This window comes from Crassostrea angulata, chromosome 3 (assembly GCF_025612915.1).
Source record: "Crassostrea angulata isolate pt1a10 chromosome 3, ASM2561291v2, whole genome shotgun sequence".
In the NCBI taxonomy this organism is placed as follows: domain Eukaryota; kingdom Metazoa; phylum Mollusca; class Bivalvia; order Ostreida; family Ostreidae; genus Magallana; species Magallana angulata.
In genome coordinates this window covers 48,957,942-48,975,473 of record NC_069113.1, presented here as the reverse complement: position 1 = coordinate 48,975,473, position 17,532 = coordinate 48,957,942, and the positions used below count along the sequence as shown (strand labels likewise).

General features: G+C 33.2%; 2 protein-coding genes across 2 annotated transcripts; one reads left to right on the top strand and one right to left on the bottom strand.

Annotated features, from left to right (window-relative positions):
- Window positions 1-438: 438 nt before the first annotated feature.
- On the bottom strand, window positions 439-5,084 carry LOC128178055 (coiled-coil domain-containing protein 97-like). Its single transcript, XM_052845046.1, has 4 exons — window positions 4,253-5,084; window positions 4,056-4,092; window positions 3,810-3,936; window positions 439-1,229 (listed from the first exon to the last, which is right to left on the bottom strand). Exons 1-4 carry the CDS (start codon window positions 4,841-4,843, stop codon window positions 1,046-1,048), a joined length of 939 nt encoding a protein of 312 aa, XP_052701006.1. The 5' UTR covers window positions 4,844-5,084; the 3' UTR covers window positions 439-1,045.
- Window positions 5,085-5,183: 99 nt separating this feature from the next.
- LOC128178056 (uncharacterized) lies at window positions 5,184-9,489 on the top strand. The gene is made up of 2 exons (XM_052845047.1): window positions 5,184-5,471; window positions 8,744-9,489. Exons 1-2 carry the CDS (start codon window positions 5,208-5,210, stop codon window positions 8,858-8,860), a joined length of 381 nt encoding a protein of 126 aa, XP_052701007.1. The 5' UTR covers window positions 5,184-5,207; the 3' UTR covers window positions 8,861-9,489.
- The last annotated feature ends 8,043 nt before the right edge of the window (window positions 9,490-17,532 follow it).

Sequence of the window (17,532 nt, the reverse complement as noted above, 5' to 3'; positions counted from 1 at the left end):
TAAGGGCCTCTCAGAAGATTTGATCACCAATCAACGAAGTTCATATCCCAGTGAACATTTTAGCATTGCTGTTTATTACTCATGTTTAGGGTTGTGAAAGGCAACTCGTTCTGTATTATAAATATAACTGTGTTTTATCTTGTAATATTGCAACAGTCAAATGGTAAGTGTGTGTGGTAACCATTGTGAGGTCATGAAAAAGTTCACACAGAATTGAACGTTTTGGCTATTCTAAATTTACAATTAAGGAAGCATATGTGCAAATGTAAATATAAGGATTGGGAGCAGATCCACTTGTATATATGCAAGACTGAGCCCCAGTTTAAACTAACCTGCATGGACAGATAATTTTTATGACATTATCATCTGGAGAGAGAGTGGAAAACACAAATCTTACTTTAGTTCAAGACACAGTCATGATGAGCTTTGATACCACATTTAAAATACGATTTAATGTTTGTTTTACTTCATTTATTGCAGTACACGCTCAAGTGTCTCTTTAAGCACATGTACTAGTTCAACATGTACTTCTATGCAACATTTAACAAGATGTGTTGAATAATATGTATACAATGAACATAAGAAGTATTATAAATATGTAGGTTACTATTAATGGCAGACATCAGATAAATAAATGTCTAGTACTCTTATAGGCACATATGAAAGTCAGTGACTTGCTCTCACCTAGAGGAATGAGAGTAAGACATCGTTAATGAAGATACAAACACCTCGGTAGTTCATTTGGGGCATCTTATACCCTCAAATTTTACAGCAAGAAACTGCCCACTTTAACGTTGTTTTATGGATCCGTTATGAGAGTTTATGTAACGATACAACTGAATGTTAGTCGCCAGAAATCACGTCACTGGGGTGATGAAAACACGTCCTTGCTGTTTGAATCACTTTTAAATTTTTTTTTTCTATATCCCTCTGGACATGGTTCTTGGAGCATTGATTATCCCTAGACATGTTTTTTTGATGGATGGACTATCCCTGATTGTGTTATATGAAGGATAGACTATGGATGTGTTCTATGAGGGATGGACTATCCCTGGCTGAGTTCACTAGGGCTGTCATCCAGACACATGGCCTGAGTTTGTTCAGGGATCTGCTCCTCCATCAATTCACTTGAATCAAGATCGTCTACATCCTCTGAATCAAAATACTTCTCCTCCTCATCCCGCTCGAGAACTTCAAGGTCATCATATTCTGTGTTGTGGTCCACTGAACTGGAATAGGAACACCAGATAGTTATAGGAAAACACCTTTCAGTTGTATTCTACTGTAAGGGATAGAAATGGATCAATTTCACATGTTCATGTTTGGTTTTTTTTAAAAACAGTTGTGACTGTCTGACCCTTTCTATAATTTTATAGCAAAATAACAGTATTTCAGTATACATGTATGTAATCTAAAATATTTCATTTCAGAATGCTTCATGTAATAATGCATTGTTCTCTATCGGTATTTACTTAAAATGATATTTTACAGATAAGTTTGAAACAGATCTGCATCATTTTTGAGAGTTGATTTAAATCAACTCTCCTATGCAGTTACTCGGGCAAACCGAAAGTGAAACAGTGTTTGGACCAAAGCATAAATCAACACCGCTGACAACATTAAGTTCACATCAATAAATTCGATGTAATGAGTTCTTAAAGCTGACATGAATTCATAAATACGCTTTATTTCCTTTTTATCTCCGACTACCGCCATATTAGTTGTCGATTTCTATTGTTCTATTCATCGCTACACACCCCCTATATAAGGCAGAGAATACTATTCATGCTTCACCGCATTCAGGAATTTCATACACCCGAACACGTTACCTTGGACGAAAAGACACATAGAAAAGCGTTTTGAAGAAAAATAATATGACTACCACTGCACTGGCAAGATATGTCCAATACGACGAAACAAGACAGGCTAAAATCCAGAAGCAGATACTTCAAAATTTCCTCGATAATTGTAGACCGTTTTCCTGTGTATGTTATAACATCGCACATGCGCAAACCACACACTGTGGCAGATCGAGCAATGTCAATTATCGCATAGATTTTATAAACGGGGAGTTTTTTGTAGGAACGGATGGAAACGTTGTTACTTTCTTGGATTAACTATCATTCAGCTACTGTGTTGGATGTAGTGTCGCCGGGGTTTTCAATAAGATGCAGACGTTATGCACTCTGTATGAACAACACACGTGTTCGATGTGCATGCAAAGGAAGTCAACACAGTCTGTGCAAAATAATATGGATATCTTGGACATCCTTTCAAAGAATAAATATATTTGTATTTCATTGATTGTTGTTTTCTTTATTCTTTATTACTACATTTTACTACAATTTGTAGTTCATGCATATAGAAGTCCGTGCAACGCGAATGCCTGGATCGGAAAGCAACCGACCGTAACTTTCTCAACCGGTATATATACCCCAGTGGCAGTAGAGGAGCGATCAAAAATAATATGGCGACCAAATGCTTTTATGAATTCATGTCAGCTTTAAGCATTGTTCTTCAAGGAAACTCATTTATAGATGCCTTGTAAATAGTCAGATATTAAATGGTACGAAAAATTTAGATATTTTTTGAAGTCGTACATTTTATGTATTCCTACGCCAGAGTTCACTATAGTCTCATTCAACCAGATGCTCGGCTGTCTCCGTAAATCTCCGACAAGCATAGAGTCTCTCTTGCTTGTCGGAGATTAACAGATACAGCTGAGAGTCTGGTTGAATGAGAGTAGAGTTCAATTTTGCTTGGATCCATACAATTTTTCATAACTATTTCGATTAATAATACGTAGTTTGATGGAATAATTCTTTGAATATTACACATCATGATTGATATTGTGTTTTAACGAAATTCCTGTAGGATTCATATTATAAAAATGTGTGTAATTCAAATACTTGTAGGAAGAAGATGGGGAATAAGATGGCGCAAATGCCCATTCGGTTTAGTAGTGAAATACTATTTTGAATTTATTTTCCCCAAATTAAATCTGTTCAAATATATTATAATACAAGTTTGCAAAAGCAAAATTTCTAACTATAGTCAGTTTTTAATATTTTTAACAAAAAATAAGAAGAAAAAAAATTGTCGAAAAATTTTTGTGGTATCGAACCCATAACATAAAAACCCTAGATATATAAGGTTAGCTTATGTCAGGTACTCTAACCACTGAGCCATTTCAGACACAACAAAGTGGGCTTTTTGAATATTATGTATGACTTTGGCCATGAACCACCGGACTTGTATTATTTTTTTCAAAACGTTCAATTGTTGGGATACAAAATTATATTTTTAATGTGTAGTGGGCCATCTCTCCACGTTTTTGTTGTTTGAAATCGGTTTGTTTTCCAATAGACCTTAATTAGACTATGAGAAAAATATGGAGCACAGACCCACTCTTTAAAAGAAAGTGCCTTGAAGTTCTAAAAAAAGGCAGTATTTGCAGGTTTCGATACGTATACGCCTGTTTGAGTCAACATATTCCAAGTATTGAACATATAGGTTAAAAATCAATGATTTGTTAAATACCGTACATATTGTTTTAAATGATTTTAAAAAACCCCATCAGATTTATTGATACATGTACTTTAATTTTTTAGTAGCCTGTCGGACCGTGTATGGGCATTTTACACGCCTTATCCATCCATCTTCTTACTTGCATGCAAAAAAACATATCGTGGTTTTTAAAATGAATAACAATCGATAAAATCAACTCCCATCAGTACTTCAGTACTTTGATTTACTATAGTGGCACTAGGAAATTGATGGACTGGTGCACAAATTGTACACAGACTAACCTGTAGTCAAACTTCTTGTCTTTTCCCGCTAGAAATCTCTCCTTCATGATCCGAGTAAACTCCAACTTGAGGTCATTTTTTCTCTCTTCTGATATTTCTTCTGTTGATTCCTCTTCTATTTCTTCCTCTGAAACATCACAAGCATGTTATTAATAAACACATGTACAAATTGCACTATATTTTGTGTGAATGGAACTTAACTGTACATTACCACATTGACAAATATATGTATGTTATTTAGTATACCATCATCACTTGTGTCCTCTTCTTCCATTTGGCACTCCTCAAAAACAAAATTGTAATAACTCAATGCAGCAAAAAATTGAAAAAACAGAAAATATTAGAATTTAAAACAGAATACTATTTCCTGAATCCCTTTTTTGATGGCTACTTATTTTTTATTGCAACTTGTTTCACCACCACACAATATAAATGTTACTTACCTCCTTTTCTTTCTCTTTATAATAGAGCTCATTTTCATCTAACTGATCCATGTGTTTGAGTAAGATGGTAGAGAATCGAAGATCAGACTTGTCAATCGTTTTCTGTGCCTCCTCCTCTGTAATAAACTGACCAATCAATTGCTCGTAGAGATAGGGATCTCTATACTTCATCTCTTCCTCACTAAAATATTCTCCTTCATTTTCCAACTTTTTCATTGCTTCATATCGTCTATTTTTCACAACATTTGTACAAAAATGGGCATTGCAATTTTTCTCTATTTCCTCTAAATAAAAGTTTACTTCATAATCATCTCTGCTCTTAGAGAAATATTCTGCATCTTCCATTGTCAAATGCTGCCAGAATCTTGCCAGGAAAGATTTATCTCCTTTTGTGCTTAGCACATCCTCTGCTATTTGTAGCTTTTCTGATACGGTTAGATCAGATTCTCCTAACTGTTGGTGCTTAAAGTGAGCATTTGATTTTGCAACTCTAATCAGCATTCTTTCTTTCATATTCCTTCTATCATCCAAATCAATACACCAACCTTCACCTTCTGTTTTTGAAGAGGACTGATTCTTCACATCCATCATGTTCAACACAATACAACTACCACTGGCTATTCCATGAACTATTCCACATCTATATAACCAACCTGATATAGTTTGCAAATCTGATCAGGTCGAATATCTCAAGTCACAACATTGATTTTTGTGTCGTGAATTTTCACTTAAGTTACCTCTGTTGGCACTATAATTTGATTTTCATTAAAATGGGATAATTCTAACTGTTGAAACGTATTTAAAACCTCATCCACCGATCAACTTCAAGGTTTATTTATTTTCAAATCAAAACCGGAAATAAGGTTAGGTGTATAAAATAGGAAATAAACATTTTACGGGGAAAATATTTCCGTACGGACTTGGTTCTACTATTTCCTTGACGATAATAAACAATATGGCAGATAATCCAGCAAATAGCTTACCAACAGAGGGCAAACCGAGTTCAAAACAAAGCGGTGATCTCCCTGAAATGAGTTCAGCAGAGGATATTGTGAATAAGGCACGAGAGGAAATCGAGAAAACAATGGAGAAAGCAATGGCCAACCAGCAAGGGGGACAGGAGTTTGAAGAAGTGATAGAGTTCTTTGATCCAATCCAAGACCCGTACGGAAAGGCCATCAAATATTTAGAACAGCATGATATTCTGCAACTTTTCCAGGTCATTCATTGTTTTTGTGCTTTTTCTTGTGAATGTTTTTACTATTTAGGGCATTTTTCCAGCTCGGCATGTATGGAAGTAATTACATTTAATTAGTTATAAAGTTATCATTCTATTCTGTTTTATTTAATAAGTTTTATTAAACGATCTTTAACAGAGAATAAAAGAATTAAACATTTTATCAATGAATCAAAATTACCGGAGTGAATTTCTAGGTTTTAATTAGGTTTTGTAACGAAATGGAAGATATATTATATCAATCAATACAATGATGGATCAGACCGGGATTCAAACCATTGCCCCTGAAATTTCTAGTCAAGAGCTCTATAGATACAAACTGATCTATATGGCGCCGGTATTCGAACCGGTCTGACCATCACAGTTATATGCATAAATACATGAATAATAAATTTTATATTTATTCATGCATAAATGCATTTAACAGTATTTTAATTTGTTTTGTTTTGATGAATGTACATACATGTACTAGTATGTACGTTATACTTTTTAGCTCACCGAGACGAAGTCAAGGGGAGCTTATGCTATACCCTCGGCGTCGATGTTCGGACCTGGTTAAAGTTTTTGTTGCAGGTCATATATCTAAGTTATTACTTGTCCCATCTTCACCAAACTTGCAAGGATGATGCATCTGGACCTACTTATGGACTTGAAAGACTTGGATGCTGAATCTGGGTCCTAAATTTCAGGAGCTGGAGTAGTTTAAGGTTTTTGGAGCAGGTTAAAGTTTTGTGTTGCAGGTGCCTTTTGATAGCAATATCTAAGTAACTGCTGATCCTAACTTCACTAAATTTGCATGGATGGTGTGTCTTATGATACTGATGCACCAGACAGGCTTGAACGCTGAATCTGAGCTATGGGTTTCGGATGCTGGAGGAGGTTAAGGTATTTGGAGTTGGTTAAAGTTTTTGTTGTAGGTGCCCTCTGATGATTATATCTTAGCTACTTAGTACTGGTCTTAACTTAACCAAACATGCATGGATGGTGTGTCTTATGATACTGATGCTCGAGACAGGCTTGAATGCTGAATCTGAGCCATAGGTTTCAGATGCTGGAAGAGGTTAAGGTTTTTAAAACTGGTTAAAATTTTTGGAGCTGATGCCCTCTGATGATTATATCTTAGTTACTACTTGTCCTAACTTCATCAATCTTGCACGGATGGTGCGTCGTATAATACTGATGCACCATACAGGCTTGAATGCTGAATCTGAGCCATAGGTTTCAGATGCTGGTTGAGGTTAAGATTTAAAGAGCTGGTTAAAGTTTTTGGAAACAGGTGCCCTTTGATGATGATGATATCTTAGGTACTAATTGTCCCAACTTCATCAAACTTGCATGGATGATGTGTCTTATGATACTGATGCACCATACAGGCTTGAATGCTGAATCTGAGCCATAGGTTTCTGATGCTGGATAAGGTTAAGTATTTTTCGTAACAGGTCACGTTTTATAGATAATAGTTCTATTTCAAACTTGCATTGTTGATTAAACTATAATATGAATGAATTGCAGAGGCAGTTTCAGATGCAGAGCTTGATCTCCATTTAATCAAGGATGCTAAAAAGTATATCTTAGTTATTACTGGTCCTAACTTCACCAAACTTGAATGGATGGTGTGTCTTATGATACTGATGCACCATACAGGCATGGATGCTGAATCTGAGCCATAGGTTTCGGATGCTGGGGGAGGTTTAGGTTTTAAAAGCTGGTTTAAGTTTTTGAAACGGGTGCCTTCTGATGGTGATATCTTAGTTATTACTGGTCTTAACTTAACCAAACTTGCATGGATGATGTGTCTTATGATACTGATGCACCATACAGGCTTGGATGCTGAATCTGAGCCATAGGTTTTGGATGCTGGATGAGGTTTAGGTTTTAAAAGAGTTTTTTTGAACAGGTCACATGTTTTATAGATAATAGCTTGCACAGTTGATTTAACTTTATTGTAAATAAAATGCAGAGGTTGTTTCAGATGCAGAACCCGATCTCCATTATCGAAGATGCTAAAAAATCTCCTACCTCACTCAAACCTGCTTGATAGATAGATGAGTTTGTTTTTAAATGATATAACATGATTCTTATGATAAAGTATTGTATGATATGATACACAATTGTTTAATATCATACAATATAACATCATATGCATGCGCGGATCTAGAGGGGGGGTCGGGGGGGTCCCGACCCCCCCTGGAAAATGAAAATTTATTAAATTTACATAGTAAAATTATCGCGAAAATATGCCTCGGACCCCCCCTGGCAAACACAATTATCCTTCGGACCCCCCCTGGAAAAATTTTCTGGATCCGCGCATGATATGTTATTTTGAAAAATGTTACATGATATGATATTGTATCAATTTTTTTATATTTTATTATATGATATTGTATCATGATATTGTTATTTATAGTATTGTATATAATGATACATTATTGTATAATATGATATTATTTATTTATTATATTATCACATTATACTGTTACATGTGAAATTGCAATATAGAATATTGAATTGTATGATATGATATTGTATATTATATAATATTGTATAATACAATATTGTATGATTTGATATTGGTTAAATTATAATAAAATTATATCACATGAAATTGTATTTTATGATATTGTAATATATATCATTGTATCATATAATACAATTTATATGTTACAATATTATGATGTATTATGTGATATGATATTGTATTATACAATACTATATTGTATTACATATTATGATATTGTATTATGTGATAAAATACAATTACTCATAACACAATACAATGTCATATCATAAGTTACAATATCACATCTCATCATTGTTTATTACAGTAATGTGTATTTTATTGTTTTAAATGATATAAATTGTAAGTATGATAGGATGCAATATTGTATTTTATGTTATTGTATTGATAAACATTGTATCTTATAATACCATATGAAATGAACACATGATTATCATACAATTTTTTAACAGATGATATACGATATTGTGTCAAAATAGTATCCATGAATATCCAAGATCATAATGTATGATTTTCATATAATTTGATAAAGGTGGTCTCATAAAGGTGATGCCTCAAAAAGGTGATGCCTCGTCTCAGTGAGCTTTGTAATCTGTGATTACCTATGTTTATATAATGCTTGTCATAATTCATAATCAATGTAAAACATAGGAGATCTGTCATTTTAATGATAGAACATTTTATCTGCTATACTTATATCTATTGCATTAAATTCTCTTTCTTTTTTTCTTCGCAGGCTTTAACAGCAAACATAGTATACTTTAAACCTGAAGATCCACTCAGCTACATGATGAAAGAAATTGAAGTGATAAAGAAAGAAAAGGCAGCAGCCAAACCTGCAGAGAAGAAATGAACATCAACACTACATCAATACACACTATAGGGGGACATGGGATTAGGGGAGGGGGGTGATAAAATTAGATTCATTTTTATGTATGTGTTGAGTAGCTACTCTATTATAAGTGTGCAATTTATATGTGTGATTCAAAATACTAAACTGAGAAATCATGTTTAATTACGCTGTATGTGGAAGTTTACATTGTTATTAAGAAGACTTGTATTTGATGTGAATTCCTTGCCACTTTATGAATAATCTTCATTAACAGATGAATCAAAAACATTACTTAGCTTATTACTTATAAGTCTTTGTCATTCATATGTTGAATACTTATATCTTTGAAGTATATTTGTTAAATAATTATGTATTTGAAAATTTAAGTTGAGATTATATTCTGGAGTATGCAACCAGCATTACAGAGTTATAGAGCTATAGTATTTATTATGCATAAGTATTTATGCTTGTTGCATGTGCCAAACTTGTTTTGTAGACTTAGGAATTACATGTACCAGCAGTTAAAATGTATCACATTTTAGCATAATTTTACATGTACTTTTAAAAATGTTTATTTAAAATATGATTAAGAATATCAAACTATCAATATATTTAAATATCAAGGAAAAATAAAACTCTCTTGATACTTATTTGTCTCACTTTTGTTTTACAGTTTATAATTTCACAATAAATTATTTCATAAAATGCAAACGATTGATTGATTTTTTTAGCATATGAATTCCTTTAATTTATTTTTTGTTTTCCAAAATGCTATGAGAGGTACATGTATAAACATAATGTTCTCAAAAAAATATAAGTTGCTTGATCCAAACTTAATGTCACAGATGCAATAAAATTATGAAAAAAAACTCTCCGTAAAGCGACACTATTTTCCACTTTGATTTATCTATATATTTTCATTTAGATCTCAAAAATGCTTTAGAGCGTAAATTAAGGAGAAGACTTCGCAACACGCCTGCAACGTTTTTTATCTATATTGTCTTAGATCCTTCTATTTCTTTAATACCTTATCTGAGCAAGATTCGTCGACACTGAAAGTGTTTGACTGACCGTGCGTGACGTCTCTTCCAGTCAGTCAAAATTTGCCAGTCTAGACGAATCTCGCTGAAATTATCCTTTACAAACAATTTCCCTTGATGCTGAAGGGTTTTATGTTAGATTTGATAATGCCCAACCGTATTTGATCACCTCATAATACATGTATTAAATTAATGATTCCATATTATTTATATTCGTATAATTTTCAGCAATTGTACAATCAATTATTAAAATAATCATTGATGAAATGTATTGGACTATACATTTCAAAATCGATTCGTAGAATTCTCACAGACAAAGACACTGGAAAATGTAAATATGATAGATTGATCAATTGGCCAGTTAAATCGAGGGCTCTACAAAAAGTGATCAGTCATCAGTGTAGCCTTATAGCATCGTCGCTAGCTTTAGTTTCCTTGTTTCTGTCTTTTGGCTATCTACTTTATTAATAATCGAATCATATGTTATGGAATGTCGCAGTTTTGAAGCTGTTTTGAGCGATTAAAGTTTTCATCAGATTGACATGTATATATATCTAGCGTTGTTTTTTTTTTTTTTTTGGAAAACATATTCATGAGCAGAAGCATTCTTAAACTGTTAAATTTTACCATGCATCGCGGTCCCCAGTTCCCTACACCACAAGTTTTTTTTTAATGAAAAAGTTAAAATGAGCAGTAAACAAGCATTTTTAGTTTGTCAAAGTTTAGCCCCCTCCCCCCCTATAAATTTAATTCCAAGGCCTATATAGGGAAGCTGTATTTAATTATGATTTTTGAGGCATTGTTGTTTGTTGAATGGGTTATTGGGATATCTCAAGTTTCGGGAGAAAAGGGGGGAAAGAAATTGAAAGTATTTTAAAAATACATTAAACTGAGAGCAGAACTTATCGTACTTAACCGCTAATTATTTAGTTAATTTAGCATATACTGACTCTTTCAATATTTGTGGAAGAAATGAACAGTTATAGTTATACATTGTAAGCTGTTTGTTTGACGAATTTAAAAAACAAAAATTCAGTTTATGGAAATAGTTTACTTGTACTATATATGAACAGCGCAAATTATAGAGGTATATATTACTTCTATTTTCCGTATTAGTTATGAAACTTGTGAATAGGTCCCTGCGATGGACCATACTTTGTGTTAGATATATAACCATAATTGTATCAACTTGTGAAATATTCAAGTTTTATAAGGAGTTCAAATGATTCTGTAATGAAAACTTTAGAGGCCGTAAAAACTGCGGCAAGTATAAAATTACCGCGGATGTCGGGGATTAAAATTTGGTACTTTGTATCCCCTGATTATCAAGTTTTATAAGGAGTTCAAATTATTCTGTAATGAAAACTTTAGAGGCGGTAAAAACTGCGGCAAGTATAAAATTACCGCGGATGTCGGGGATTAAAATTTGGTACTTTGTATCCCCTGACCAGAAATTTGCAATATAAACAAAAATGAATCCAATATGCTCGCCCATAGCTGATCATACGTTTTTTATTAAGGTCTTCCGTTTCCAACGGAAGACCTTTCTATTATTGTGCGGGAAAGATTATTTTTCTTTTTTTTTTTTTTCTTCCTAGACGCGAACTTTGAGGCTCCATATCTTGCTTATTTCTGAACAGTTTTTGCTCAAATTTTCAGGGCTAATGTACTTTACAAAACACTATCTTAAGCAATTCATAAAATTTAGAATTCTTTTTCCATTAAAGAGTTATCCCCCTTTTAAAAATTTTTAGGGCCTTTTGTTTCCAGACAAAGGCTCCGAGACTATGATAGCAGGGAATGGGAATCCAACGAATTTGAATAACAGAGACATTGTAGTTGTGCACATCTGTTTTTGTTTTTAGATTACGTTTTTTATTTAGGAAAAGGTAGGGGATCAAAAAACAGGATTCAAAAAAGTGCAAAAATTTAGACATATTTTCCTTTATATCTTTTAAACGAAAAATATTTTGTTAAGACATGTAGAATAAAAGTTGTGCAAAATATAGAGAGCTTTCATTTGACACCAATAAAAAAGGGCTGGCCCCTTAAATTAAGGGCCAATGGCCCTTAAAAAAATTTGCTTAATAACTCAAAAACGGTTAGGATTTTAATATGGCTGTCGCTGGAAAAGTTGTTTGTTGGGATCTCATAAAGGTCGTTACAATGTTATTTTGTATGTGATTTGTGTAGTATGAGTGTAAAAAGCTTTACATGTTGACATGTACCCGTTTTCATTTGACAAGTTAACGAAAGTCTTTGTGCGTACAACTGGCATAAAGTTGCCGCAGAAAGTATGCTGGTTTATACAGGAGGCATTAATTCATAAGAATTTTTGTTGTTGTTGGAGTGTAAGCTTTTCCTTTAGGAGTTAAAGTCATTGTTGTTAAGTTCTTATAGTGCACAATCATTAAAAACGGCAATTGGAAAACAAAACATTCTTTTTCTTTTCTAGTAAACCACAAAATATGGAATTAAAAAACTCTATGCATTACATTTTAGTTATTAACTCCATGCCTTTAAAATCTACCTTGAATCAGAGCTGTATGTGTGTGTGTACCATTACGTAAGCTCTCCCTTGCCCGCGGCCGAGAAAATCGGTTACCATGCTCGCGGCTGGACTACCTAGCGGTCAGCGGTCATCTAATACACGAGAGTTGCGTCTCTCATATATGAGTTTATTTAGCCGCGAACTCAAGAATTGTTTTAGTTTTGATTACACAAAATCTTTTGTGGATTAAACGATTGGATGTCAAGTAAGAAATAGTTCATTTAATTAATAAAAGCAATGTCATTCTCTAGAGCAATAATAGACATAGATCAATTTTGATATGGCTGTCGCTTATATATGCATTAACATGTTTCATGTTATATTATGAACTTATTATATTCTGTAACTATTATTCTTATATAATCCAAATGTAACTGAAATATCAGTTGTAACTCTGACCCTTGGGGAGAGGACTAAAATAGGCATAGCCTGATGTCCAATCCTATTATGTATTTATTTGCATAATAAAATATTTGTTAAATTAAACATAGATCAATTGTGGGGTTTAAGTTTAAAATATATAACTTCTATTTGATAGAGTAAGGTCATTATACTGCAAACTTTTCAAATCTTCCTTGGTTCTGAGCTGTGCGATTCTGTGCTTTGTACCTTTACGTAATCTATTCTTCGCCCACGGCCGAGGAGATCAGCCACGGCTGCATTACCTAGCGGTAAGCGGTTATTTAATACACAAGATTCGCACACCGCGACTTACACTTACATGCATATGAACGTGTTTGAGTTAATATAGCCGTATATACAAGAACTGTTTTAATTCTATGTTATAAAAGTTTGTCCTACTTTAATTAAATATTTGAGTGTAAATGAATATTAATGAATGATATTACTCCAAATCGGAAAAATCGTTAGAATAAACTAATGGTTCGTTTGGTTAAGTAAAGTACTTTAAAAACTGTACAATTAATGTTTTAAATCAACACCCCCCCCCCCCCTCAAATATTAAACCTTTAAATGATGATCATCCCTCGCACATGGCTGAGGAGATCCGGCGCGAGTGGACAAGTGATCCGCGGTTGGCTCGTGTTCCTCTACATGTACCTTATGACGCGTTTATGTTTCATATTTTGCACGGACACAACTATATTTTATTATGTTTTCAACTATTATATTGGTTTAAGATGAAAAGATAAATTTATTTTACTTGTACAGTTGATTAAGCATTGGTGTATACGATAGCGTACAAGGTAGTTTAAAAATCAAATCAAATTATAATCAAAGTTCCATGTTACATGTTTGCGGTAGGTGCTAGCACGATAAAAGAATGTCCTGAGTTGAGGCATTCGATGATTATTTAAAAGAATATTCACATGAGTTTTAAACAACTTTAGATTAGATTCTATCGGTCACATATTAATCACTTCTGTAGTTTTTCTACATGTTCGTTTCATTATGGAAGCGAACTCATTGCTGCCCCCCCCTCCCGCCTCCCGCCCCGCTGACAGGAACTCGCGCTGAATTTTTTTTTTTTTTTTGGCGAAACGATATCAAGATCTGTCGAAAATCATTTTTGGTGGCTTCTTCTTATGTGTAACATTTTGTTTCATTTCCCAACCGTTTGTTTATTCGGCCAGTCTGTGTTAATTCAATCGCCACGTGCGACCGAGAATCTTGTGTCGCTTCAGCGCTCACAGCTCAGAACATATATAGCCCCCGGTCATCAATTGTTATGTAATTGAGTAACAGTTGGAATGGTGCTTTTACTACATAAAATATGAATAAAAAATCATCCAGAAAAAATGTTACCGTAACTCAATAGTCAATACCAAAAATAAAAATCCGTATGATTACAAACTGAAATCGGTTTTTCAGTATTCGGCGGGATTTGATTTTTCTTCTAACATTAGTATTTTTATTGGTTTCAGAGAATACGATGTAAAAATACAAACAGGAAATAAATCTGATATTATTTACATTGATAATGTTGAAAAATATTTAAAATTAAATTAGTTACATTCGTTAGAAAACAATGTTATACAAACATCCGATAATTTTTTTCCTATGTCGTATCATTCGCGTAAATAAATATGTTCTGTACATATCCATGTACCTCAGAAAAAATTCAAATGATTAAACAAAAAAGAAAGTTGTAATTACTATTTCGGATTTTTTTTCAAAGTAATTTAACATTGTATTGAAAAGAACAAGAAATAAAAATGATTTAAATTTTTGACTCAGTCTTCGTATATATTACCGGCGCTCCTTACATGTATAACGGCGTACAGTGTTTATAGATTATCATGATCTATTTGAATTAAGTTCCATTCGTAAAGATTCCCATAATAATTAATTGCATGACTGTGTACATTGTAGGCAAATCCCTGTGCGTTAATTACGTCTTGTTTTCCGTTAACAGTGGTTTAAGTAATTAAAATAATTACTTGTAAAAATATCTATAATCGGGATTCCAAACAACTTACTTCCCGCAATTCATAGAAATGATCAGTATGTTTTCTTTCTATGTTTACTTTTAGTTTTGTTCAAATAATTAATAAATTTTCTATCATTTAAATTGTGTGCTTCATCAAATACTGATTCCAATTACCTTGAAGTCATTAATTTTTCCATTGGCTATTGACAAAACAAGAAACGCTTGACCATCCAATGAAAACAAATACACAGAGTTTGATTGACAGGTTCAGCCAGGTGCAGGTCTCACCCGATGTCTGAGGTTATGTGTGCCGCGAGTGGTCTCAATAAGAGTTATCGATGTAAATAAATTAAAAAAGATACATGCTTATCAAAACATGCTCGTGTAAGTTAAAGTTGATTAAGGCTTGTTCCAACAGAAATCATGTTTTGCTAACTGTATTTAATATTTTTTATGTATAGCGAATTTTAATATTGTACAGTCATTTTACCGGGAACGAATCAGTATGCGGTTTCTCGTGCATGCAACTATTATTATCGGAATTCCAAATGTTTTTATTTTTTGTTTAAATCGCGTTTCTTTGTCCTTCTAAACTTTATCAAACTTCCGAAAATATAAAGGATGAATTACGGAGACAGTAATTTCAACACCCCCTCCAGTTTCCTAGTTTTGAATTCGTTTCCCAGTATCGAATTAAGCGCCCTTTATCACTTCTGACCGAATATTTTGAGGCGAATTAATTTCAAAAATATACTAGAGGTACATGTTAATGGACTTATAAATGAACAAGGAAAAACAATTGTGGGAATATGTCATTTAAACAAATTATATGATCGTTATTTTTATCATACCGTTTTCCGGTCAAATTGAAACTGGACTTGAACAGTTTTCATTTCCGTTACTTTATAATATTGAATTTTCATAAAAACACTTTATAGTAATAATTGATGATAAGTAGTTGCCATTTTCCTTTGTTTTTCCCGTATATCTATCAATTTTTGCAGCCAAATAATACTTCTGTCGCAATGAACCGTAACTAGGAAAACTACACGTGGTTCTATTTGAAGTCGTAATTTCATTCAAAGATCAATTATTATTTGATATGATGTATTATCTTTTTAAATGAATTATATCTACTAATTATTCACTAAATAGGGATCAATACCAAACTTATTTTCATAGTTAGGCTTAATTGTTTTCACACTTTCGTTTTTTCTGCTTTGAACATCCGGCAGCTCATATCTGGGGCACATTTTTAATTTGTAAACAATTCGGTAAATAATCGTGCAAATGGCAAACAACTTCACGCACTGATATAATATTTACTTCTGTGTTATAATCACCTAGCTAGAATTTTTTAAAACCTCAACTTTGTCTTCCACCAATAATTTTTCTAAAAATTATTCGATACTGGCAAATATTCGTTACCGGTAAAAGTGTACCAGTACTGAAACATCGTATAAAAACGTTATATATACATGTACTCTGTAACTAGTCGTCTTTTAAGACATATACCTTTCTTTTGTTTGTTAAAAATAAATTCAATTTTGTAAAAAGATAAGTATCATTTCTTCTAGATTTTTTTTTCATGAAAATACCTACAAGAGAGTTTTGCCAATCACAAACAGTTTAAAGTACATGTAATGTAAAACACGGGCTCCATTTTGAAACAAATTGTCAGAGAGTTCCGAATGAAATCTGATAAACGTTTCACATGGTTCTCGCACGCTTTGCTCGAAACGATTTAAACGCATTGTCCGAAATTCTGCACGCTTTGTCCGAAACGCTAAACGGTTTACACGAAACGCTTCACGATTCACACGGAACGCTAAAAGGTTAATACGAAACGTTTTTCGCACGTAAGTCGCACGCTTTTTTGTTGTAGTAGTACGTTTCAGGGTCTGTAAATTTTGTCAGCACGCAACAATTCTAAATTGCACATTGTCTTCAAAAATTTACAAATATTTAAATAAAGAAGTTATCTTAGAGAAAAGGTTACGTGTTTTGTAAACGGGTTCGGTTTAAAAAAAAACACAAAACCACAATTCCTGACATGACACATGAGTACATACTGTTCATTACAATGCTTGCTACCCTCTGAAAATTTAACTTGCCAGTAAATATCTCATTTTTTAAATAATGGTTGTTACGATTACATAAACTGTGTGCGACAAATAGTTTTCCCAAAACATTTTCTTATTTTCTTTTTCAAAACACGTTTTATATGCAGGCTTTCAATCACAACACGTTTTTATAACAAAAGCAGAACTGAAAGTTTAGTAATTATAATCGTTTGACACCATATCACATATATTTTCAACTCGCAGCAACAACGGAAGACCTACTCGTGGCTTTGCCACGAGCTCTGCTCTAGTTCTTGAAACCACTTAATCCCAGATAAAAAAAAAATAAAATATTTTAAAAAATCTCAGCCGTTATCATGGCTAAAGCTTTTTAAAAGATCTGATTGCTAAAGAGGACACATTTGCAAACACAAAAAGTTAAAAACAAGGAAGTGCTCATGTTACAGACAATTAATTATGAACTGACTATCAACATGCAATTAAAAGCAAATATTCGATCGGGTTCGGTTGATGAGATGGGAACTCCACCACAAATTTGATTCGTCGTCCAAAGTCACGTGGGGGGAATTCCTCACTGAACGCGGCTGGTGGAAATGTCGATTCTTGTTGGTGCATGATTCGCCAGAATC